Raw genomic sequence first — 17,329 nt, 5'->3', positions numbered from 1 at the left:
CGTGACCACTGTGTGTTTTCTGAAACTGGCAGAGGGGATGCTCAGTGGGGCCAGGGGAGATGGGAGGGCAGATTCATACATTGATTCAACAAGTATTTATTGAGTTCTTGCTTTGTGTCAGCACTGAGCTAAGCTGTAGGCATACTGCATTGAATAAAAAAAGGCAAAATCCTCACCACCATGAAACTCAATACAGTCATGAGAAGACAGTCATTAAACCAAGTAAATAATAAATTAGCTTGTTAGACAGTACTGGTGCTGGGGAGAGTTTGGGGACGGCTGGGAGGGGGCATGGTGGCCTACAGTTTTAGGGTATTCAGGGAAGGCCTCCCTGAAAAGGTGACATTTAGGCAAAAACCTAAGGGGCTGATGGTCCAGATCAAAGGCTCTTGCAGTGACCGTGCTGGCAGAGGAACTGGTACCCGAGGTGAGATACTTTATAGAAACAGTTACCAAAATGCAGCTTCAACTGGTCAAAGGAGCCATGAATTGGAGCTCGAGGCCCTTGTTTTGTGACCTGAGGGCTCAGGACCTTGCCCTTGGGGTCTTGGTCTGCAGTTCGTTCTCTCTTGTCTTCCCAGTCCCTCGTACGGGGTGGACTTGGGGCCCATTTGGGCCCAGTGATTTATGATGAGAGCAGCGGAGCCCGGGGAACTCACAGTGCTGGGGCTGTGGGTAGCGGTGTGGCAGGAGGCAGGGAGCAGGCAGTGTCCAGCGTCTAGAACACAGGAGCTAGCTCCTCACCAGCCGCATTCCTGGTACAATAAGCCCCAGTTGGATGAGTTGGGGGTGGGGATGCACAGAGAGCCATTGTTATGGAGTCTCTGCCGTTGGGAGCAAGGGCAAAGCAGGGGCTGGCTGTGCTAGCCCTGGAAGCTCGGGGCTGGGGGTTTGGGGAGGGGGTGGACCTGGCCTGGGCCTGGCTGCTGCAGGTGGTGGTGGAGTGGGTGTGGTGGATGACGGGCAGGGTGGAGCCCAGTTACTCTCCTGGGATGAGAGCTCACAGGACACAGTGGTATGTGCTGGCCTCCTGAGGGCAGGGAGGTGAGGAGGTGCAGGGCACAGGCCTGGGGCTGAAGCAGGGGTGTTGCTCTGCTGACCTGGAGGCTCAGCGTGGTCTCCTCTTCCCACTTGCAGGATCTGCTGAGGCCATGTCTGTTCCATCATCCCTGAGCCAGTCGGCCATTAATGCCAACAGCCACGGAGGCCCCGCACTGAGCCTGCCCCTGCCCCTGCACGCTGCCCACAACCAGCTGCTCAACGCCAAGCTGCAGGCCACGGCCGTGGGACCCAAGGATCTGCGCAGCGCCATGGGGGAGGGTGGTGGGCCCGAGCCGGGCCCTGCCAATGCCAAGTGGCTAAAGGAGGGCCAGAACCAGCTCCGGCGGGCCGCCACAGCCCACCGCGACCAGAACCGCAATGTGACCTTGACCCTGGCTGAGGAGGCCAGCCAGGAACCCGAGATGGCACCGCTGGGCCCCAAAGGCCTGATGCACCTGTACTCTGAGCTGGAGCTCTCCGCCCACAATGCGGCCAACAGAGGGCCGCGAGGACCCGGCCTGATCATCAGCACCCAAGAGCAGGGCCCGGACGAGGGAGAGGAGAAGGCGGCGGGGGAGGCCGAGGAGGATGATGAGGAAGAGGAGGAGGAAGAGGAGGAGGACTTATCTTCTCCCCCAGGGCTGCCGGAGCCCCTGGAGAGTGCAGAGGTGCCCCCTGGGCCCCAGGCCCTGGCAGATGGCCCCCGAGAGCACAGCAAGAGCGCCAGCCTCCTGTTTGGCATGCGGAACAGCGCAGCCAGCGACGAGGACTCGAGCTGGGCCACCTTATCCCAGGGCAGCCCCTCTTATGGCTCCCCGGAGGACACAGGTATCTTGTGCAGCTTGACGTGGGGAACATGGGAGGGGGAGAGGGCAGAGGGTGGGTCCCTCCGTACAGAGGCCGGGGTCCGCCTGGGTGGGGGTCACCGAGCCCGTGTCCTCAGTCCTCAGCAGGCCATGCCCTGCTTTTCCGGAAAGAAATGTCCCTACATACTGAGAGTGCTTGAACAAGTGGATAGACCTTACTGTCACACACCCCCGATGAATGATGGACTGGTCTGTTTATGAGGCACTTACCAAGTACTGGCTCTCTGCTCAGTATTGTGGTATTAAATCTGCATGCCAATAGGAGGTAGATGTCATTAGTATGCCCATAGTACAAGTGACAAAAAATGGGCCTGGAGAGATTTAGTCGTCTCCCAAGGTCACACACGGGCTTCCCTGGTGGTTCAGATGGTAAAGAATCCTCCTGCAATGCAGGAGACCTGGGTTCCATGCCCTGGGTTGGGAAGATTCCCTGGAGAAGGGAATGGCTACCCACTCCAGTATTCTGGCCTGGAGAATTCCATAGACAGAGGAGCCTGGCAGGCTACAGTCCATGGGTCGCAAAGAGTCAGACATGACCGAGCGACTTCCACTTTCAAGGTCACCCACAGTCTGAGGTCACAGTTGAACTGGGATCGAAACCAGGTCCGAGTGCAGACCCGAGCTCTTGGCCCTTATGCTGTCACCGATGCCTACAGCCGGACAAACCTAGGTGCCCTCCAGGCAGTTTTGAACAGGCGGCAGCTCCCCACAGAGGTCTATTTGGAAGGATTGGAGTGTTATGTACAGAGCACCACACTGGATGTTGCAAGAGTAATGTTTTGTCAGGAAGAGGATATTGACTAAAAGGAAACAAAGGAAGAATAAGAGAATGCTTTGTTGGGATGGGGGGATAGATATTAGGACTCCAAGGATTGATCCTTCAGTGGGTCCCATTTAAAGAAGTTGAGTCTCTGCATTTGCTAGTGTCACATGGAGATGCAGATAGAGCTGAGGAGCAAAGGGCAGAGATAATGGGCTGCAGCCACAAGCCTGTGCTGGATGGTAGTGTAAGGAAAGACTCTTCCCACTCCAGGCAGCAGGCACCTTACCCCAGACTGGGGAACCTTGGCAGGGAGCAGGCTGTTCAGATGAACGAAGGGCAGCATGCCATCCCCTTTCAAAAAACTTACTATGGACATTTTCAGACATATACAAAAATAACAGAATAATGAACCTGACTTACTCATGACCCGGTTTCAACAATTATCAACACATGTCTAGCCTTGTTGCATCCATACCCCCACCTACTACTCCTGGGCCCCAGCCTGGGCTATTTTGAAGCAAATAGATCTGTAAATGTTCACTCATGCATTTTTTTTTTTTTTAATTCTTGATTGATTTTTGGCTGCACTTGGTCTTAGCTGCTGCGGTGGGCGTTCTCTAGTTGAGGCAAGTGGGGGCTACTCTCTCGTTACGGTGCTCCGTCTTCTCATTGCTGTGGCCTCTTTTGTTGTGGAGCACGGGCTCTTAGACGCTCGGGCGTTAGTAGTTGTGGCACATGGGCCTAGTTGCCCTGTGGTGTGTGGAATCTTCTCAGACCAGGGATCGAACCCGTGTCCCCTGCATTGGCAGGCGGATTCTTAACCACTGGACCACCAGAGAAGTCTCCCAACTCATGCATGTGTAAAATATGAAACACTTTTTAAAAATCCAAGGACTTCTCTGGTGGTGCAGTGGTTAAGCTCTGTGTTTCCATTCCAAGGGGGCACAGTTTCCATCCCTACTTGGGAGCTAAGATGCTATGTGCATGCTCCTGCCCGCCCCCCACGCCTGTCAAAAAAAATCCGAACTACTAAAATCACGCGCACAGAAATTTAACAGTACTTCCTCAATATCACTGAATATCTAGTCAGTGTTGACATTTCCCAGTTGTCTAATGAATGTGCTCCCTGCCCTTTTAAAATTTGATTCATTTCATCAGTATCCAAATAGGAACAGACCTTTTGATGGTACGTCTCAAAGTTTCTTTTGATCTGTACCTTATCCCTCCATTTCTATTTTTGCTCAAAATTTTGTTGTTTCAATTGAAGCCACTGTGTTGTTTGCCCTGGGTTTTCCATGTTCTGGATTTGAACAAGTTCCACTTCCCCTGGATTTCCCATAAACTGGCAGTGAGTTCGAGAGCCTTCATCAAATTCAGAGTTTTTGTTTTTGTTTGTGTTTTGTTTGAAAGGACACTTTACAGGTGGTATTGAGTACTTCTACCAAAGACAAAATCTAATTGCCTGTCTTTAGAGGGATGTTAGCGACCGTCAGTGATCATTGCCCAGATCCCCTTTATAGGGAACTGCTGCTACTCCACTCTAGCTGGTTACTCATAGGGTTAGGTATGGGGAAATGTTGTCTCAGTGGAGCCAGTTCTTCAAGGGAAACTGAAAACTAGATATCGATGTGAAACATCCCAATTTCTAAATGTTAGCAACCAAGTTTGTTTTTTAAAAAAGTACCACACAGGCCAAACAAAATCTATCTGAGGCTTACACCAGTCTGCACACAGCTTGTTTGCAATCTCTGCCTTAGGGGGTGTCAATCAAGGGGCCAAACAGCGGAGACCCTGGTTGCTCTGGGGTCCCTGGAGGGGCACTATGGTGGTTGCTCCTATGAGCCTTCTGAGAGTGGGAGGACAGAACTGCTCAAGAGCTGGGAAGAGTGTGCTGGGTGTGGGCAGTGACCTCAGCAAGGGAGCTGGTGTGGTGAGAGGATGGGCAAGGATCAAGGTCTGCTGGAGGCAGTGGAGATCGAGAATCTAAGAATAGGCTGCGTCACTGCCTACTCTCATGACTGTTGCTATGATCAGGAAGACCACAGAGGAGGTCTGGTCTCCTGTAGGAATGTGGTAGAACTGAGCAAACATTATTTTCTCCTTCCCACCCTAGGATCTCCACAAGGTTGTTAATTGAATGCCGAAGTATATGAATGAATGGATGGATGGATGAATGATGAGCGAATGATGAATGAATGAACTTTCCTACCTGTGTTGGGTTCATACTCAGTGCCAGGTATTGTCCTAAATGCTGAGAATACATACTACAAGTATGTACAGTGCCAGGTCTTGTCCTAAATGCTGAGAATACATACTACAAGACAGATATTCCTGCCCTCATAGCACTCAGTCTAGTATTTTGACAGAAGTAAATAGGTAGTTTGAGCCCTGGGGTTGGTGAGGTGCAGGAAGAGCATGGTAATAGACAGGAGGTGGGTCAGTTTTGAGAAGGGACCTTTACACTGATGCCCAGTAGGTGGTGCCAGGTGAAGTTTGAGGGAATGGAGGCTGGGATCAGAGAGGATAAGGGGCATGTCCCAGGCAGGGGGAGAGACCAGGGCTGTGGGGAGTGGTCAAAGGTAAGGCTGAGAGGCAGGCAAATAGGGGCTCATAAGGTCCAACAAACCTGGTGGAGGAACTGGGTTCTGTCCCGGGGGCAAAGAGAAAACAATTAGAGTATTCAACTGGAGAGAAGGTTGTTAGCATTTTAGAACAGTCATTTGGGCTGTAGCATGCAGTTCAGATTCAGTTCAGTTCAGTTCAGTCGCTCAGTCGTGTCCGACTCTTTGTGACCCCATGAATCGCAGCACGCCAGGCCTCCCTGTCCATCACCAACTCCCGGAGTTTACTCAAACTCATGCCCATCGAGTCGGTGATGCCATCCAGCCATCTCATCCTCTGTTGTCCCCTTCTCCTCCTGCCCCCAATCCCTCCCAGCATCAGGGTCTTTTCCAATGAGTCAACTCTTCGCATGAGGTGGCCAAAGTATTGGAGTTTCAGCTTCAGCATCAGTCCTTCCAATGAACACCCAGGACTGATCTCCTTTAGGATGGACTGGTTGGATCTCCTTGCAGTCCAAGGGACTCTCAAGAGTCTTCTCCAACCCCACAAAAGCATCAATTTTTCGGCGCTCAGCTTTCTTCACAGTCCAACTCTCACATCCATACACGACCACTGCATTTCAGTGCATTGGAAAGGGCTAAATAGGAAGAGGGAGACCAACTTGGGAGGCCGTTGCAGTGACCTAGCTGGACTTCGGGAGTGAGTAGGGGTGGGGAAAGGGAGAGCAGGTGACTACATCTGGCTTAGTCAAGGAGGCCTGTGTGGATGAGTGAATTATACATGAACCTTTGAGTGCGTGGGGGGAGCGCCTGAATGAACTGGTGCAGGAGTGAAAGTGTGCATTTCTAAATAAATGTGTGTTTGTGGAAGCAAGGGCCAGGGTGGGGCTGTGCTCAGAGAGAGATGTGCCAAGCTCCAGAAGGGCCTCCCAGATGGTCCGGGGGGAGAGCGGCCCCTCCAGGACAGATCGGAAGGATGAAGCTCTTTGAGGCAGGAAGGTGCCGACTGACAGGGATGGCAGATGGATTGGTGTATGTGACTCAGTCAGGAGATGGTGACCTGGTCCTCAGATTCAGGGGTATATGACCCTTCCGGAAGAAGGGTGTGGCTCTGGGGGACACGGTTGCCCTGGGTGTGGTGTTCCTGGAAGGTTTGGCGGGAAAGCCCTGAAGACGGTGGAGGGTCTCGGGGAAAGGCGGGCATTCTAATTCCCTAGGGCCTGAGGGGAGAGGAGGCTGGGGGGAGGGAGGCAGTAACGGGTACCTGGAGGCTGCATGGGCAAGAAGAGCCCCTCCTCTGTGAGGCCACTTCATGGGAAGCTGAGGGCGGTGAGGCGCCTTGCCAGAGTGACTCTCGCATCAGGTACAGTCACCTTGGTGTGGCCACGCCCACTTCCAGCCCTCCTCGCCTGGTTGCCCAGCAGCCTGGGTCTGGGGACTGACTGCCTGTCCCTCAGTGCTGCCTCTTGGACCAGTCAGGATTCCTGGTTTCCCTGGTAACGGGAAGCACGTCAGCAGTCTGGGCGCTCCCAGCCGGTCCTGGTGCTGCGGTTGCCGAGGAGACGCTGCAGCCTAGCTGGGCCCTGGCAGGTGAGGGGGGTTGGTTCTGGGAAACCCCAAGCCCAGCCTCAAGCTTGCTGGGGCCCAGCCCCTGAAGCCCACTCTCCCGCTTGAACTGCTTGGCAGATTATGGGCAGGGGCGGGATCCCTGGGAGCCTGGAAGCCACACCCTGTTTGCACGGAGAGCTCTAGGCTTTGCAGGGCCCCAGGTGGCTGGGGTGTTCCCACGAGGTTGAGCCTCCTGTCATCCCTAAGGCTGGGCTTGACTGTGGCACTGAGGTGACCGCTGCGGGGGGGTGGGATGGAGATTCAGGATTGGGGGAGGGGATCTAGGATCAGAAAGAAGAGATGTGGGCAGGGAAGGCTGGGGTCTCACGAGCCGCACCCTCCATCCCCACTCCAAGGGGATTCCCTCCCCTTGTGGTCCCGGCCCCTCCATGGAGAGCTCCAGGTGGGGGAGGATCCTGCCTGGCAGGCGCTCTGCCCTGGTGAGAAGTGGGCGGGATGAGCTGCTCTCCGCAGCCCAGCACCAGGCTGTGAGCCCAGCTGGCCGGGCTGGAGAGGCTGTGAGGAGGCAGGGTGGAGCAGGAGGGGCTGGGAAGGAGTGCCATGTTCTCCCAGGACTTTTTCCTGGCCATCCTCCTGCAGGACAGTAGCCCAGGTGAGGGACAGCACCATGTGGGGCGGGGCTGGCCGGGAGCACGGAGGTGGTGGAGGCGGGAGCTGGGCTGCGGGGCTGGAATGGTGTGGCTCTGCTCGGGGAGGGGAGGGCATGTCACAGGTGTGTGGTGTGCGCGTGTGCATGAAATGTCTGCACGTGTGTGTGGCTAGGGTCAAGGTGTCTGTGGTATCTGCACACATGTGGCAGAGGTTGACATATGTTGCGTGTCTGAACGTGCATTCACTGTGGGTGTGGTACCCACACATGTTTTGGGGGGCATCGTGGATGTGGTCTCTGCACACGTGTGTGGCAGGGGCTAGAATATACATCTGTGTGTGCGCACGCCTTTGTGGATGGTGGCTGCATTAGTGGGTGGATGGAGTTGGGGTGTGTGTGTGTGTGTGTGTGTGTGTGTGTCCCTGCACTTGTGTGTGCACCTGAACGCAATCCCTGCCATCTGTGCGGGTGTCTCCTGTGTGTGCACACCCTTGTGTTTGTGGGGGCTACACAGGTGTGTAGCAGAGCTTGTATATGTTGTGTGTCTGTGTGCATGTGTGTGTGAGGGCGCTGGTAAGTGTGTGCACTTGAGATGTGGATATGTATGACCGGTCATTTGGGGTCACTCAACCTCCTTGCCCTCTCTCCACCTTCCTCCTTCCCTCTGTGTGGCCACATTAGCCAGGAGCAGGGCCCAGGAGGAGACCTGAGTCACATCCCCTGCTGGTGGCCCCCCCATGCTGTGACTCCAGACTTCAGGCTCTAGGCGGAAGCAGGAATCTTGCGTTGGAGCCCTTCCCTCGCCCCTTCTCCACCACTGGGTCTTGGGACCGAACTGGGCATAGCACCCATGATTCTCTTGTTAGGTAGGCAGACCCTCACCGAGAACCCCCCCCAATCTGGCAGATTCCTTTTGGAACCCCAACGCCTTCGAGACGGATTCCGACCTGCCGGCTGGATGGATGAGGGTCCAGGACACCTCAGGGACCTACTACTGGCACATCCCAACGGGGACCACTCAGTGGGAGCCCCCGGGCCGGGCCTCACCATCACAGGGGAGCAGCCCCCGAGAGGAGTCTCAGGTGAAGCCCACAGGCCTGATGGTTCTGACCTGGGGTGGAGGGGGGTGCTGCTGGAGCAAGATGAGCCAGCCACTCCTTGCTCCCATCCCTGTTCCTAGCTCACCTGGACCGGCTTCACTCATGGAGAACGCTTTGAGGATGGAGAATTTTGGAAAGTGAGTGAGGGGACCTCCTTCACGATGGGGGAGCTGCAGACAGGTCATCGTTTGGGTCCTGATTTCTCTCTCCCCTTCCTCAGGATGAGCCCAGTGAGGAGGCCCCGATGGATTTGGGGCTGAAGGACCCCGAGGAGGGGATGTTGCCTTTCCCAGCTCAGAGCCTCAGGTGAGTGGGCTGGCAGTGGGATGGGTCTGTCTGGAAGGGGCCTTGGGACAGCTCCCTCTTCGGGGGCCTGTACCAAGTGTTACCATCTGCCTCCAGCCCGGAGCCATTGCCCCAAGAGGAGGAGAAGCTGCCCCCACGGAATGCCAACCCAGGGATCAAGGTGTGTTCAAGGCAATGCCTCTTCCCAAGTTGGGCCCCCGTGACCAGGAGAGCCCTCGTGTCAGGTTCTGGGGTCTCTCTGGTCTTACAGCTCCCCAGGTCCTGAGCTCTTGCACTCTCAGCACAGACCCTTGTGTCTGAGCAGGAGGCACTTCAGTTTATAACTCAGGCAGCCCTGTGGCTTGGCAGGGGGTCCTTCCTGGCTGGGCTCAGGTGCTTCCTGCCTAGGGGTCTCCTCTGAGACCATCAGCTCTCCTGCCATTCTGTCCTGTTTGCAGAGCCTCTAATGTCCTCCCACCTGCCGTGCTCTGAGTCGGGAACTCCTCTGGTCTCAGCAGAGTGCCCTGTGTCCTGGCTGGGGGCTCTTCTGTGTTTAGACCAGACCCTCTATCTCCCACCACCTCTTTTGTGTCTGGCAGTGTTTCGCCGTGCGCTCCCTAGGCTGGGTGGAGATGACCGAGGAGGAGCTGGCCCCTGGCCGCAGCAGCGTGGCAGTCAACAATTGCATCCGTCAGCTCTCCTACCACAAAAATAATCTGCACGACCCCATGTCTGGGGGCTGGGGGGAGGTGAGCTGGCAGGGTGTCAGGGTGGCGGTGAAGTGCAGAAACTGGGAGAGCTGGGAGAACCAAGCTGCCCCTCTGCCAGGGCTGGGGAGGGAGGTGCAGACCCACCAGGCAACAGTCTGCGAGATGGAAGTGTGACTCTTGATTGGGAGGTGGTTATCTAACAGTGATGGGGTTGATAAAAGGAGTCACGTTGGAGATGAAAGATGTGAGCTTTGTTAGAGCGAAGCCTGCAGAGTAAGCTGGTCGCACACCAAAGCGAGGGCCCCAGAGCAGTGGCTCACCTGCCTCGAGCTGGAAGTGGCAAAGATCAGCCAACTTCCCTGCTGGGGCACCGCTCAGCATCTGCTTCCTGGGCCTTCAGGGAAAGGATCTGCTGCTGCAGCTGGAAGATGAGACGCTGAAGCTGGTGGAGCCACACAGTCAGGCCCTGCTGCACGCCCAGCCCATCGTCAGCATCCGCGTGTGGGGCGTCGGGCGGGACAGCGGAAGGTGGGAGCAGGGCCGGGGCTCCGGGGTGGGGGCTCAGCCAGCAGTCAGAGCGAGGCTCTCCTCCCTAACTCTGTTGTTTGACTCTCTTGTGCTGCCGGACCCAGAGAGAGGTACTATGCCTAATTTACCCTGACTGTTCCTCTCCCCACCCCTGGACCAGATGCAGCAAAGCGCCCAAGTCTCCCTAGTCCGCCGCGCCCCTCCCTGCGCGCTGTGCTCGCCCACCCTCCCCGACCTCGGCATGCTCGCCTGTCTACCCTCCGGCCAGAGAGCAGTGCCCGCAGGACAGCGACCCGACCCGAGGGCAGACGGATGCGGAGGGCGTGGGTGGGTGGGAGTGAGGCTCCGGACTGAAAGTCACTGGGAGACACTGAGGCGCCCCTACCCCAACAGGGACTTTGCCTACGTAGCTCGCGATAAGCTGACCCAGATGCTCAAGTGCCACGTGTTTCGCTGTGAGGCACCCGCCAAGAACATCGCCACCAGCCTGCATGAGATCTGCTCTAAGGCACGGCCCCCTTCGCACCCTGGAGTAGCTGCCACCTTTGCTCGACAGGACGTGGGTGGGGTCTTTGAGTAGGGGGAGGGTGGGCTCCAGGGCTACGAAGCCCTGACTGACCCGCCCTCCCTCTTCCCCCATCCCCTCCCTTCCTCAGATCATGGCGGAAAGGCGCAACGCCCGCTGCTTGGTAAACGGACTCTCCCTGGACCACTCGAAACTTGTGGACGTCCCTTTCCAAGGTCAGTGTCACAACCCTGCCAGGCCTGTCTCAGTTTTGTTGGCAAAGTTGGGGGGACCCAAGAAGAGGCACAAGTTCCTGGGCAGAGTAAAAATAGTTCATGGGCAGAGTCTGCATAGTAAAATGGAGACTCGGCACTTAACCTGGTGGTCCAGTGGTTAAGACTCCATACTTCCAATGAGGGGCGTGTGGGTTCTACCCCTGGTCAGGGAACTAAGATCCCGCATGCCATGCAGAGTGGCCAAAAAAAAAAAAAAAAAGTGGAGATTCAATTTTTGGAGTCAAGTAAGTGGAGGGATTTTGGTTAAAGGGAGGCAGGGGAGGGGTGGAGGTAGGGCCTTGGCTGGGTCAGTGTTCAGCTCATGTCCTGGTGGTGGGGACTGGGAGAAGCACCATCTGTCCCTGTGATTGATCCTCTTCTTTCCTCCTGCAGTGGAATTCCCAGCACCTAAGAATGAATTGGTACAAAAGTTCCAAGTCTATTACCTGGGGAATGTGCCTGTTGCTAAACCTGTTGGTATGTGTGTCCGTTGTCACCCAGGGGGCCACCACCTTGATCTCAAAGCCCTTCCCCCACCCCCCGCCTCCTAGTACCTCTTTTACCAGACCTTCCTCATGCTTGATGTCACCCTGCTCTTCAGAGCGTATCCCACCTTCTGTACCTCTGTCCCAGCTTCACGCTGTGTCCTGGCTTCCCTGAGTGTGAACCAGTGAATCAGGCATGTAGGGAGACCTATTCTTGAATCCCCTGGAAAAGCTTTGGTTAGGTTGGGAGGTAGGTCTTCAGTGACTAAAACGCTGGAGCAGCCAGGAGCTGTGTTTGGTTTTACAACACCAACTATGGACTGTGATCATCTAGAAAGGAAGCAGTGAGCATATTTATCAACATGCTTTGTGTTGGTAAAGTACTGCCTTATATGTCATTTAGTTCTTGAGGATCCTGAGTTTTGGATTATGATGATAGCCATTTTATAGTTAAGCAAACTGAGGGTAGAGACTGTTAGGTTCACTCTGATATTTCTAATACTTTCACAGTACCTGTTATTTACTTGTTCATCCACTTAGCAAATAACTATGAGGCCTACCATCTACCAGGTCCTGAGAGAACAATGGCCCCAGCCCTACTTTCATGGAGGTTAGAGGAGATAGCGGTAGAAAAAAAGAGGATTAAATCAAACAGTCACACAAATAAATGTATAATTACAATTTGAGTCATTTTACTGAAAGAAAGTAGCAAGATGCTGTGGAACTGTGTGACAGAGGAGCTTCCTTTAGTCTGGGAAGTCAGAAAAGATTTGAGAAAGTGACATTTGAACTGAGATAAAAAATAAATAGGATCTAATGTGCCCAAATGGGATGGAGACAGGAATAAAGTGGGGAAGGATCACTCCAGGCAGAGTGAAGATTGGGTGTGAAGATCCATCATGAAGGACACTTTAGTATTTCAAAGGCACTGAGAAAAGCGGTGCCAGGTGAGGCCAGGAGCTCATAGGCCATGTTTATGATTTGTTCTTCATCCTCAAGTGTTAAGAAGCTATCAGAGAGTTTTCTGGAGCGCACTTGGAATAATCATTTTAATTTTGTAAGGGCTTCCCTGGTGGCTCAGCTGGTAAAGAACTCTCCGGCCAAGGCGGGAGATGCTGGAGATACAGGTTTGATCCCTAGGTTGGGAAGATCCCCTGGAGAAGGAAATGGCAACCCACTCCAGTATTCTGGCCTGGAAAATTCTGTGGATTGAGGAGCCTGGTGGCTACAGTCCCTGGGGTCATAGAGTTGGATATGACTAAGCACACATGCACGCACCTTGGTGATACCATGGAGAAGGATGTTCAGCAGGTGGAGGCGGATGTGGGGACCTCAGGAGGACCTTGCAGTAGCTGTGGCTGGTGTTGAGAGTATCTTGCACTATACTGGGGCTGAAGAGGAGTGTGTGGATTCAAAAGGTTATTAGATGATTGAAGTCAACATGCCTTGGTTGGATGTGGGGTGAGGGACAGAGGCCTTAAGGTTGACTCCTGGCATCCTGGCTTTTGGCACTAACGGGATAGTGGTGCCATTCTCTAAAGGTAGTAGGTACTGGAAGAGGCCAGTTTTGGTTTGAAGATTTGAATTCAATTTTAGGCATGCTCAGTTTGGTGTGTCTTTTTTTTGGGAAGGTGCGTAGCAAACTCAAATTGGCAGCTGGATTCACAGAGGAGAGGACTGGGCTAGAGATACAAATGTGGGCATTGCTGGGTTAGAGAGGTAATCAAATCCATGAGTCTGAAGAAGATTGACCCTGGAACATGGCCAGCCACTGTGAGAAGGGATATTAGGCTAGGCCTGGCTGTAAGCCCCTCCAACATTTAGTGGACAGGGGAGGAGCAGGTGTGAGGTCAGAGGAAAAGAGACAGCTTCAAGAAATGGTCAGGTGTCCTGCCAAAAGACACTCGGGAAGAACTCAACAGTATTTGGTGAATGGATAAACAAACACACAAACGAAAGAACGCTCAGGTGAGAGCCCAAGAGATGCTGGGCTGAGGACTCTAACCCTGGTCATCTTCAGTTCTCTGCTCTTCCCCTTACACCATGCTGACCGATGATCAGCACCATCACATTCAGTGAGGGAACCCTTCTTAGGGTGGGGATTGAGCTGGGGTGGAAGGAAGGCCTGGATTTGCAGAGAGGAGTAGACTGGATTCAGAGGCACTGCCACAGCTGTGGAGCTGGAGGTGAGAAGATGCTTGTGGGAGAGCAGGAAGGCCTTGTGACTCCGTCCTCCCCTTTGTGCTGCTTTCTCCTCCCTTTCACCCTCAAGTTCATGACTCTTCCAGTTATTGCATCACTCCCCTATCTATCTGCCATTCACGTAGCCTCTCAGTATGGTAAAGAAACTGTCTGCTGCCCCTGACGGATCCTCTGCCGTCCATCAGCTTAGTAGGTCTTCTCTGTAGAAGCCAAGAGTTTCACACGGTAGTCCCTAAACTCACTTTATTATGCTTTATGCTCCATTTTTAACCTGCGCAAGTTTAACACTGACCCCTCCTGAAGCTGCAATATTCACTCATCAATCATCTATCCATCAATAAATGATTACCCAGTGCTTGATTTGTGCCAGGCACTGGTCTGGGTTCTTGGTATATGTTAATGAACAAAACTGCCTTTAAACCAAAATTCCTGCCTTTAAGTAGCTGACATTCTATTCAGAATAGATGGGCAGTAAGTAAATTATATAGTATGTTGGAAGGCTACAGTTGAGACCTGAAGCGAAGAGCCTACTCATCAGAAAAGACCATGATGCTGGGAAAGACTGAGGGCAGGGAGAAGGAGGCAACAGAGGATGAGATGGTTGGATAGCATCACCAACTCAATGGACATCAGTTTGAGCAAACTCCGGGAGATAGTGAAGGACTTAGCAATTGAACAAGGGTAACGGGGGTTGGGAGTTTGGGGCTGGGATCAGGGTGTAGGTTTCAGTCCTGAGCTGTTACCAAATACTACAGACTCTTTCCAGGTCACCTAGTTCCACTGTTGGCCCCGCCTCCATGGTGATCCTCCCCACTCTGGGGCCAGGTGCCACCCCCACAGCTCCATCTGCTTATTAGGCAGTCTGACTTTGATGTCTGGTCTCCACATGACTGGCATCAGTGTCATTCACATCTGAGCCCTCTGCGGGCTGCCCTCACCCACCCACTCCTTCCTGTGTCATCACCCTTCTGTACCTTCTGGGTTGCTGGGTTATTATACCAGTTTGGGTACGTTTGCCCATTTGCCTTTCTCAGACATCTGGAATTCCTTCAGTTGATAAGCCCTGTGCTAGGACTGGGGACACAGACAATGAAACTTGATTTCTGTCCTTGAGATGGCCATAGCCTAGTGTAAAGAAGTTCCTAGCAGTTACAAGATGTGCCAAGAGTTGTCTCAGCAGCACCCTGTCTGCCTGCGGCAGGGAAGGCTTCCCAGACAGGAGGGCCTAGGTGAACCCTGATGCATGAGAACTGAGAGTTTTGCAGACAGTCAAGAGGGGAGGAGCCCTCTGGAGGGACGCTTTCCCTCAGTTACAGTCTGTCCCTCGAGGGCATTCTCTTCTTTTACTTTGTATTTCCCATCTGCCTAGCTGGGCATTTGCCAAGATTAGATGTTAATAATGCTACATAAATCATTTGAAGCTCAGGGAGCAGTAAAATATGAAGCTTGACAGGTCAGATGAGGCCAGTTTTTGGAGGATTTCATGCTTAGGAGAGAAGTTTGGCTTTGATCCAGTCAGAGGTAAGATGAGCAAGGCCAAGGTGAGGGAGGACTTTTGGGGAAGGCAAGTTTTCTGCCCTTAGAGGGTCCACATGTTCTGTTCCTAGTGAGAGTCCAGAGGCACTGACAGGGGCAAGCGGGCCTGAGAGCAGACCACAGTGTGTGCTTTTGCATTGGCATCAGTCACTCTAATGTCTTCACTACAACCATACACAGATGACACAGCCAGCTCATGAATAGTGCAGGGAGCAGAACCTATGCCCCATGCCATGTGCTCCTGCCCTGGTTCTCTGCTGAGTACCAGTGGCAGTAGGATGCATGGGTGGAAATGTTATGGGTGGAAGTGTTTAATGGCAGTTAACATTGGGAGGTAACGGAAACATTGTTACAAGGGAAAGTTGATTGATCTAAAAGCCAGGAACCTTGGATTCCTTGGCTTTTGCGTAAATCATAGAAATTACTGAGTGCGGAAAGATTTTGACAGCCCCTCTGGTTCTGAGACTAGGACTATAGACAAGAGGCAGGGGAAGGCCTGGCTGAGAACCCAGGCTCTGGAATCAGACTGCCTGTCTTCAGATCCTCATTTCTCAGTTGTGACCTAATGTCAATTATCTGATTTCACAATATAAGCTTCAGTTTCCTTGGCTGTAAAATGGTGATAAAGGGATCTATTGTGAGATTGTGTATGACAGTACACTCTAATGTCATAACATGGCGTGACACATGAGATAACATTGCTCAAATGGAAATCTTAAAAAAAAAAAAAAACAAAGCCAAAAGCAAAGCTTGCATCTTGGGGTCTTAAAGACTGGCAAGAATTGGCCTATAGGGGCTGATTTAGGAGTTGTATGAAGCACTGCAGTGTGTGAATGTGGAGAGCAAGGTATGGGGAGGATAGAGCTTTGGGGGTCAGTCTGCTTAGAAGGCTGGAGGAAGGGACAGAGTCAGTGAAGCAAAGCAAGCTTAGGATTCAAGATGGAAGAGACTAGAAAAGTACCAGGTCACTGAAACCATGGAGGAGTGCACCAAAGAAGGGTATCTGTGCCACCTAGTCCAGGGCTGTGGGCAGGTGAAGTAGGGGATGGGGCAGAAACCCTGGGCTTGGCTGGGCAGAGCCGGACAGTCTAGCGTAGAGCTGGGGTATTCTCTGTCCACCACCAGCAGTGCCATGCTCATGTCCTTATCTTTCAGGGGTAGACGTGATAAATGGGGCGCTGGAATCCGTCCTGTCCTCCAGTAGCCGTGAGCAGTGGACCCCAAGTCACGTCAGCGTGGCCCCTGCCACCCTCACCATCTTGCACCAGCAGGTAAAGATGTGGGTGGAGCAGGTATGGCAGGGCCCTGCCGTGGAGGGGAAGGCCGGGAATGAGGGGAAGGGCCGCCAGGAAGATGGACGCACCCAGTGGAAGAGGGTCTGGCCATCCCTTTCTAACTCGTGCCTCTCCCCGCAGACGGAGGCAGTGCTGGGGGAGTGCCGGGTGCGCTTCCTGTCCTTCCTGGCCGTGGGCAGAGATGTCCACACGTTTGCATTCATCATGGCTGCCGGCCCAGCCTCCTTCTGCTGCCACATGTTCTGGTGCGAGCCCAATGCTGCCAGCCTCTCGGAGGCCGTGCAGGCTGCGTGCATGGTAAGTGGGGAGGGAGGTGGAGCGGTGGCGCCCAGCCCACTTGAGGCAGGCTGCGGCGTGACTGCGCCTCCTGCCTCTGCAGCTCCGCTACCAGAAGTGTCTGGACGCCCGCTCCCAAGCCTCCACCTCCTGCCTCCCAGCGCCCCCAGCCGAGTCCGTTGCCCGGCGTGTGGGGTGGACCGTCCGCCGGGGCGTTCAGTCGCTGTGGGGCTCCCTCAAGCCTAAACGGCTGGGGGCCCACACTCCCTGAAGCCGTCCATGCTCCCTCCACCTGCTTGCATCGGGCCCCAGGGAACTCAAGAGTGTGGGGTGGGGAGGGGCCCTGCAGTCTATTATTGGACTTCAGGTCCCCCACCCAAGAGCTGCCCTCCCCAGTAGCTGGGGTTCCTCACCTGGGGGCTGGGAAGGGAGATCTAATTCTGCAAGTGACAATATTGGATTGAGAGAAGAGGAGCAGGAAGAGGAAGCAAGGCCAGCCCCAGCTCTCCATCCCCACGTTTCAGGTGGAGCAGGAGGAACCGGTCGAGGCCAGGCCCCATCTTCATAGGATCCTGCTGGGTCAGAAGTGGGAGGGGGGGGGCTGGTCCAGGCATGGGTCCTCTGCCCTCTGCCCTGCGGGCACCTCTGCTGTACTGATATCACTAATAAAGTCTCCCTGCTGA

At 54.0% G+C, this 17,329-nt stretch overlaps 1 protein-coding gene across 4 annotated transcripts in view; it reads left to right on the top strand.

Annotated features, from left to right (window-relative positions):
* APBB1 (amyloid beta precursor protein binding family B member 1) overlaps positions 1-17,329 on the top strand; it is a 23,205-nt gene extending 5,876 nt beyond the window's left edge. For 2 of the 4 annotated variants that reach the window (XM_070464178.1, XM_070464177.1), the window contains exons 2-14: positions 1,138-1,869; positions 8,356-8,531; positions 8,630-8,686; positions 8,770-8,855; positions 8,952-9,015; positions 9,434-9,583; positions 9,945-10,072; positions 10,466-10,631; positions 10,729-10,813; positions 11,246-11,329; positions 16,231-16,346; positions 16,491-16,667; positions 16,750-17,329. In XM_070464178.1, the coding sequence (XP_070320279.1) occupies positions 1,152-1,869; positions 8,356-8,531; positions 8,630-8,686; positions 8,770-8,855; positions 8,952-9,015; positions 9,434-9,583; positions 9,945-10,072; positions 10,466-10,631; positions 10,729-10,813; positions 11,246-11,329; positions 16,231-16,346; positions 16,491-16,667; positions 16,750-16,917 (2,175 nt within the window). In that variant the 5' untranslated portion in view covers positions 1,138-1,151 and the 3' untranslated portion in view covers positions 16,918-17,329. Of the gene's footprint in view, positions 1-1,137; positions 1,870-7,380; positions 7,453-8,355; positions 8,532-8,629; positions 8,687-8,769; positions 8,856-8,951; positions 9,016-9,433; positions 9,584-9,944; positions 10,073-10,465; positions 10,632-10,728; positions 10,814-11,245; positions 11,330-16,230; positions 16,347-16,490; positions 16,668-16,749 lie in introns of those variants that run through there. The other 2 variants (XM_020896233.2, XM_020896235.2) reach the window with 2 other exon arrangements.

The sequence above is a fragment of the Odocoileus virginianus genome, unplaced genomic scaffold (assembly GCF_023699985.2).
Source record: "Odocoileus virginianus isolate 20LAN1187 ecotype Illinois unplaced genomic scaffold, Ovbor_1.2 Unplaced_Contig_20, whole genome shotgun sequence".
Classification (NCBI taxonomy): domain Eukaryota; kingdom Metazoa; phylum Chordata; class Mammalia; order Artiodactyla; family Cervidae; genus Odocoileus; species Odocoileus virginianus.
This window is presented reverse-complemented; position numbering and strand designations above follow the sequence as displayed.